This window comes from Bos mutus, chromosome 28, assembly GCF_027580195.1.
Source record: "Bos mutus isolate GX-2022 chromosome 28, NWIPB_WYAK_1.1, whole genome shotgun sequence".
Lineage (NCBI taxonomy): Eukaryota > Metazoa > Chordata > Mammalia > Artiodactyla > Bovidae > Bos > Bos mutus.
In genome coordinates, this window is record NC_091644.1 from 31,370 (window position 1) to 38,930 (window position 7,561).

At 48.5% G+C, this 7,561-nt stretch overlaps 1 protein-coding gene across 1 annotated transcript; it reads right to left on the bottom strand.

Moving 5' to 3' along the window:
* Positions 1-3,335: 3,335 nt before the first annotated feature.
* On the bottom strand, positions 3,336-7,561 carry LOC102285978 (pulmonary surfactant-associated protein A). The gene is made up of 5 exons (XM_005909164.2): positions 7,408-7,561; positions 6,402-6,596; positions 6,032-6,151; positions 5,218-5,295; positions 3,336-4,772 (listed from the first exon to the last, which is right to left on the bottom strand). The coding sequence occupies exons 1-5, from the start codon at positions 7,493-7,495 to the stop codon at positions 4,396-4,398; spliced, it is 858 nt and encodes a 285-aa protein (XP_005909226.2). The 5' UTR covers positions 7,496-7,561; the 3' UTR covers positions 3,336-4,395.

A 7,561-nucleotide genomic window follows, 5' to 3' on the forward strand; every position in this document is an offset into this window, starting at 1 on the left:
TGATGCAACTTTGAATTCCTGCCTTCCCCCAAACTTACACCCACTCTTTGAAACACTTATTCTAACAACTAAAGCAACTCTAGAGGTTTGCTTTGTCCCAGGGGCTGAGGCCACTTCCCATTGACTCTACTTCGTGATTGGTGATTTGGCTCCTCAAGGGTCATTGGCCCTTGTGTACTCAAGTCGCCGTGCCCTGTTCAGCAAGCCTCCCAGATTCCTGTCATCAAGGAGCCTGCCAGGTCCTGAGAGGAGCCCACTGTAGAGAAGATCACTGCCTCCCACCAACACACCAGGATTGTGTTTCCTGATGCCATTGACATAACTCTGAAGGGCCCTTAGGCTCAGAGGACAAAGAACACTCAAACCTTACAGCAAATGAGCAGACCTCCCAGAAAGGTGGAAATCTGAACTGAGAGATTTACATACAACTAGTGGTCCCCCACTCCAGTACTCTTGCCTGGAAAATCCCACAGACAGAGGAGCCTGGTGGGCCGCAGTCCATGGGGTCACTAAGGGTCAGACACGACTGAGCGACTTCACTTTCACTTTTCACTTTCCTGCATTGGAGAAGGAAATGGCAACCCACTCCAGTGTTCTTGCCTGGAGAATCCCAGGGACGGGGGAGCCTCGTGGGCTGCCGTCTATGGGGTCACACAGAGTCGGACACGACTGAAGTGACTTAGCAGCAGGACACGATATGTGGGCTTCCCTGGTGGCTCAGATGGTAAAGAATCTGCCTGCAACGCAGGAGACCTGGGTTCAATCCCTGGGTTGGGAAGATCCTCTGGAGAAGGGAATGGCAACCCACTCCAATCTTCTTGCCTGGAGAATCCCAAGGACAGAGGAGCCTGGCGGGCTACAGTCCATGGGGCTGTAAGAGCTGGACACAACTGTGTGACTAACACTTTCACTTTCAGGCCCCTATATGTGCTACAGATTTAGAGGAAAGGTGGCTGTAGAAGGAGGGGAGAGCTTGGAACAGGAGGAGGGAGGGGTGTGTACTGTAAGCGAGGGATAATAAGAAACACTTGACTCTGGCAGGAATAAAGATCCTCCCTTGAGGATGCCATAAGCCTGTCCTCTCACAGACCTGGCATTTGAATTTATGCTTATTAGTATTATTTTCCTATGATTATTATTACTGAAATTTTCCCTTTATGCCGAGATGAAAAACTCTTTCTCAAGTGTCCCAGTTCATCACAATCTAGCCTACTGTGGGGACGTAAAAACAATCAAGGACCTTAGCCTTAACCCAGGCACTCAGAATTTTCTCAGATGAGGTCAGGTCACTTTGAATCTACCTTGTAAAAACTACCAAACACAGTGAGAAGTAAGCAGAGTGAAATCTGGCTGATACAAGACTCAAAAATAGGCCTCTGAAGACTGTTGCTCTGGACAACAGATAAACAGACAGTTTTAAAAGACAGTGTAAGTGGAACTTCATTGTTTGTCCAGTGGCTAAGACTCTGCACTCCCAACACGGGGGGCCCAGGTTCCGTCCCTGATCAGGGAACTAGATCCCACACGCCAGAATTAAGGATTCACACACCGCAATGAAAGTTGAACATTTCATATGCCACAACTAAGACTCAGCACAGCCAAATAAGTAAATACATTTTAAAATAAAAGTAAAAAGTGTAAGTAAGGAATAAATAAGGAATAATAAAGATATAAATAAAAATTTAGCAGTGGAACTAATGAACTAGTATAAGGAAAAAACTATAGAGCTATTAATAAAATTTCAAAAACCTTGTTCTTTGGAAAATCAAATATATTTGGCAGATAGGTCCACAGTGGCTTGAATGATTGCTCCTGGTTTTTCATGTCTTCTTTTCATACAAATACATAGCCATGCCCTTTACCATGGTACTTTGTAGCACCTCCCACTAGAGTGCGTGGAGTAAACACCCTAGACCCTCTGGTATTTGACTTGGCTGTGTGACCATGAGCAGACACTCAGGGAACAGCAGCTTTAAATGTGAGGAGAATATGTCCCTAGTAGCCACTAATATCAGGATAATTAAATGATGTGGAGAAAATATGAAGCCCCCGAGGAAGCTTGAAGTAAAAAATAGTTATTAAAATCTAGTCATGCATCAGTGGTTAATAGCCCAGTCCCTGGACTCTGACTTCCTGTATTTACAGCCCACTTCTGCCATGAACTGGCTGCATGATCTTCGGAAAATCATTTTAACCTATATGTGCCTCAGTATTCACTTTGGCCACCTCATGCGAAGAGTTGACTCATTGGAAAAGACTCTGATGATGGGAGGGATTGGGGGCAGGAGGAGAAGGGGGACGACACAGGATGAGATGGCTGGATGGCATCACTGACTCGATGGACGTGAAATCTCAGTGAACTCCGGGAGTTGGTGATGGACAGGGAGGCCTGGCGTGCTGCGACTCATGGGGTCGCAAAGAGTCGGACAGGACTGAGCGACTGATCTGATCTGATTCATTTTTAAAGACCCTGGTGTTGGGAATGATTTGAAGGCGGGAGGAAAAGGAGATGACAGAGGATGAGATGGTTGGATGGGATCACCGACTCAGTGGACATGAGTTTGAGTAAGCTCCGGGAGTTCGTGATGGACAGGGAAGCCTGGTGTACTGCATTTCATGGGGTTGCAAAGAGTCAGACACAACTGAGTGACTGAATTGATTCATTTTTAAATTGGGTATAATGATAGCATCTACATATTAGGGTTAATGAGGATTATATGAGTTAGTACAAGTATAATATATGGCACATAGTAAGTGCTATGAGAATATGAGCCATTAGACCAAGTTGAGTATATTCCAGGAATGCAATTGTTCAACATTAAGAAGTGCATCCATGTAACTCACTAATTTTATAACAAGTTCAAGAATCTTAATAATCTTATAGATAGGTACAGTCTTGAAGCCTTGAAGCTCACTGTTTTCCTCAAACTAATACACAGTCTCGTAATTATTTACATATATTTTTCCTTAGAATGCAAACTTTATGGAGTTGATTTAAAATATAGTCCCAATGATTATTGCCCCTAGCTTTGTCATTAAAATCTGTTTAATTTCTGATTCATCATCACCCTGGCCATACAGTGGTGGCTTCTTAAAATGAAAGGTAGGCAGTAACTTTTTCTCTTATTTTTTTTGCATGTGTGGGTGGTAGAGAGAATGATGGTGCCCAATGTGCTTCCAGGATGGAATCAAGTGGCCCCTATCGCCCAACAAAGAAAATTTAACCTGAGATTGAACTTCCCACTTCTCAGGTAATTGGGGGTTCAGAGCCAGAGTTAACTTGATTTCTAAAAATACAGAAATGTTTCTTGAAACCAAAGCAGTGGAAACTCATGTTAACACATTCATGATTTATTACACGTGAATCATCTCTGTTCAATGAGAAGGAGAGGTAATTATGAGCGCAAGCTTTAGGTCCAGGTAGATGGGTTTGAAACCAGCCTCTGCCAATTGCTTCATGTTAAAAAAAAAAAAAAAAGCAAAACATTTAACTTCTCTAAATTTCAGTGTCCTTGTATAAAAGATTGGGGAAAATGATGCTCGTCCCATGACACTGTATGAAGATTAAATCATATGTCTTAGAAGTGCATGTCACAGTGCTTGGTATATAGTATGTGCTCAATAAATGGTGGTGTGACAAGGGGCGTGAACTCCTCACTGATTTCTGAAGAGGTGGGGAATGTGTTCATCAGCAGGCAGGTACTTGGGTAATGTCTATGGTGGGGGTGACGTCTTCCTTAGAGGTGTTGGCTGACACTCTAAGACTCAAGGAAGTGGATAATACCTGCCAATCACTAGGAATAAGTTGGCTTCCATCATGCTGGAGTACCACCTGGCTCTCTGACTTCATGGAGAGCCTAACAAGATGCCTCCCCACAGATCTCAGGTTGATAGATAAACCCAAATGTATCCTTAGCTCCACACGTGTGAAATTTCCCAGAAGTACATCTATCATTGTGCTTGAGCAGAACTGCTAAATCTTGATGAGGCTGGGCAAGCAGTGAGCTGCAAAGACAGAGTAGAGGGGGGCCAGGAAGTAGGCACTCTGTGTGGTGCTGTGGAGGGAACCTTCATCTCAGGACCTTACTGTTGCCATCTATAAATAAAGGAACTGGACAAGAAAAGGAGGAAAGAAACCTCTGTCTCTTGCAGAAGGGCAAAGTTAGAGTGGCTGCCAAGAGTGCAATGCTGAGAAGGGGTTCTGGGGGAGTCAGACTGATTAGTGATCACTGGGGAGGAGTCAGGATCCACCCAGGAGTGGAGTGCTCAAGAGTGCCTTCAATTCTGATAGCCACAAGGGAATTATAGCACCTGACTCATAGACCAGGTGGATCCCCAGGATGGAGGCTAAAAGGAAAGATAGGACTGTGTCCATCCTGTGGCTTTGGTGCCTGCTCAGAACTCACAGATGGCCAGTCGGTACTGCAGGCAGTTCTTGTCATTCCACTGACCATCTGTGTATATCTCTACACACTTCTCTTTACCCCGGCCCCTGGGCTCCCCTGGGTACCAATTGGTATAATTCACAGGGGCTCCATCCAGGTAATAGAAGTCTCCAGCGGTGGGGCCTTCGACCAGGCCCAGGTAAGCATAAGTGTTGTACTTCTTCACGATGCTCACAATGGCTTCATTCTCCTCTGGACTCCTCGGGGCAGCAATGTGTCCACCTACTCTGGCACATAACTCTTTGATGGCATCAAAATTGACTGACTGCCCATTGGTAGAGAAGACCTTCTCTCCCACCGCCAGCACGGACCCCTGCAAACGGAGGACTAACAGCAAGAATCCAGGTCAGGCCACAGATCTCTTTGCCTTCTTCCCTTCAGGCTCTCCACCTTTGTGTTCTCCCCAATCTCTTTATCTTTGCCTGTCTCTGTCATCCCTCCTTCCAACCCCAGTCTTTCTGGATTCTCTGCTATGCTCTCATGATTCTATTTATTCATTCACCCATTTAGCAATTACTTATTATGTGTCATAAACTGTGCGATTTCCTGGGAATCAAAGAAAGCAATATTGGTAGGGACCTTGCTTCCCCAGGACATAGGGAGCTAATTAGTGTCTATTTCTCTCACTTCTGGCCATTTAAGAACATCTAAAAAATGACTTCCACATCTACACTTGTTCATCAAGTCTCTAGATTCTGGAGCCTGGTTCTGAGGATAAGGAGAACTAATGGGAGACCCCCTACCATATACAGCCCCAAGGGGGACCCCTTACCGCCCTGTGACTGCAGGACTTGATGTCTGATCTCATGGAGTGTGCCCTGGAGCTCTTCATCTAGATATGCCGGAAACCCTGTAGAGAGATCCCCGGCAAGATGAGAGGATTAACAGGTCAATAACAACCCCACTTGCTGCCAAGCAGATTTGAGATCAACTGCAAGCCTGGAATTCTTCCCTTCACTTGTCTACAGCCACCACCCAGGCCCCAGGTCATAAGGGTCCACAAGGCCGGAGTGTGTTTCCATGTTCCCTACACGCTTATCCCTTAGTGCAGCCTTGCACCTGCTCGCCCCTTCCCTGCTCTTCTTTCCTTCCATGTCCTCTCATGGCTCTGTCTGTCCGTATCTGTGGAGGTTTCTAGTTCCTGGGCAGGAGCCCTTTCCCACCCTCCATTAAGAGCAAATGTGGTTCTTTCTGTACTCTGGTGAACCCTGATTGCTGCTATAAGGCATAGTAAGGAACCTAGAGCTCCAGAGGTCCCCTGAGCAAGCAGGGCCCCCAATTTCATCATCTGTCTGCTCCGTGGTCCATGTGAGCCCATATACCTCAGCCCCAGGAAGGGCCTCCCCTCCTCCCATTGCTATTCCATTTCCCACACCTGATGTTCTGTATCTTCCTGTCAGCAGTTGTAATGCACAGAAAACTTTCAATTCCCACCGGACTCTGCACTTATGACCCACACCCCAGACACCTCTGGGATGCCCTTTGGGAACTTGCACAGTTTTGTCTGACCCCCGTCATTCCTCATGTAACTGAACACATGGGCACAGTGTCCAGTCGCCTCTGCCCATTGGCCCCATCCAGCTTACCTGGAGGACCTCTCTCGCCAGGCTCTCCCTTTTCTCCACGCTCTCCAGGGAGGCCAGGGGCTCCAGTCATCCCATCACGCCCAGGGAGGCCTGGCATTCCTCCAGGGGGGCCCATGGGGCCTGTAGAGAGTGGGGGAGGAGGATGTGTGGTATCTGTCACCCACAGTGAGTTGGGGCTGATGTGACTGGACCTCCATTTCAGCCAGGCTGACTTGCCTGGCCCTCCGTGGGCACTGTGAGGATAGACCATCCAGGGCTGTTCCAGTCTAAGGGTCCCAGCAAATACCCACCATCCAGCTGACCCTTGGACCCATGTGGGCAGGTGGTCCCCTTGAAATCAGGCCACTGTCCCCAAGCTCCCACTCAGTACCTGGAGGCCCAGGGTCTCCTTTGATACCATCTCTCCCATCTCTTCCTGGCAGGCCATGGGATCCAGGAGTGCCAGGAATGCCAGGGCTTCCAAGACAAACTTCCTTGACATCGCACTCGAGGCCAGAAGCCACCATCCAGAGGAGGGTAAGGGTCAAAGAGCACAGCAGCATGGCGCCTGCTCCAGCAGCTCCCCCTGCAGAAGGGAAGGGCCATGGCCCCTCTGAAGCATTTATCAGGGTTTCCCCTTGCTCTGCTTTGTCAAGATTCAGCACATGCTGGGGTCTGAGGGCTGGGTTGGTATAAACAGTAACTCTGGAAAGACCCAAACTATTCTTGGAAACTGCCAGCATCATTTGGTACCTAACACGGTCTTATGCCCCATCCCCTTGGCTGGAGGTGGTATGGTACCTGGGCAGGTGAGGGGTTGTAAAGAGCTCTGGAGAGTCAGAGGACCTGGGTTCTAATAGAGTCTCTGTTTGTTCCTCGCTGTGTGACCACAGGGAACTCCCTTGGCTTCCCCTAACATGTCTGCCCTGGAGGCAGTCCTGGCGTGTACCTCCCAGGCTGCTGGGAGGAAGGAAGTGGTCACTCACTCACTCATTCTGTCTGTCTCTCAGATGCCCTCCTTTTGAGTTAAGGGATCACAATCCTGAGGATGAGGAGAAATGACCAGGGCCCATGGCTTGGCCATTCCCAGTTGGTCAATGATAGGGAGTCCCCTTCTCCCTGCTCTGGTGTCCCTTTCTCCTTGGCAGGCTGTGTCTCCCCCTGCCCGAACCCTGCTGGCCCTGCTGAGTCCTTGGGGAGAAGGGACCTAGCCTAGGAGCACAGTGAAGAAGGAGGATATCTGCAAGCCCATCATACTGCACCCACAGTTAGGACTCTATGGAATAGCTCCCAGTAGTACAGAGGAGGACCCTCCTTTCCACCTGACCCGTGGTGAAGCCTGTGCCTGCTGGGCTGGTTCACCCTGGGGAAGACCCAGAGAACGGGGCTAAACTCACCTGCACGAACACAGCCCGTGCTCCCTGCCTCCAGAGCAGTGTGGCCAGGTGGATGGTGCCATTTATACTGATGTAGGCCCCCAGGCATCCCCTCCACCCTATAGAGGCTCCTGTCACAAGGGCCTCTACACCAGAAGGGCCAGGCAGGAAGCTG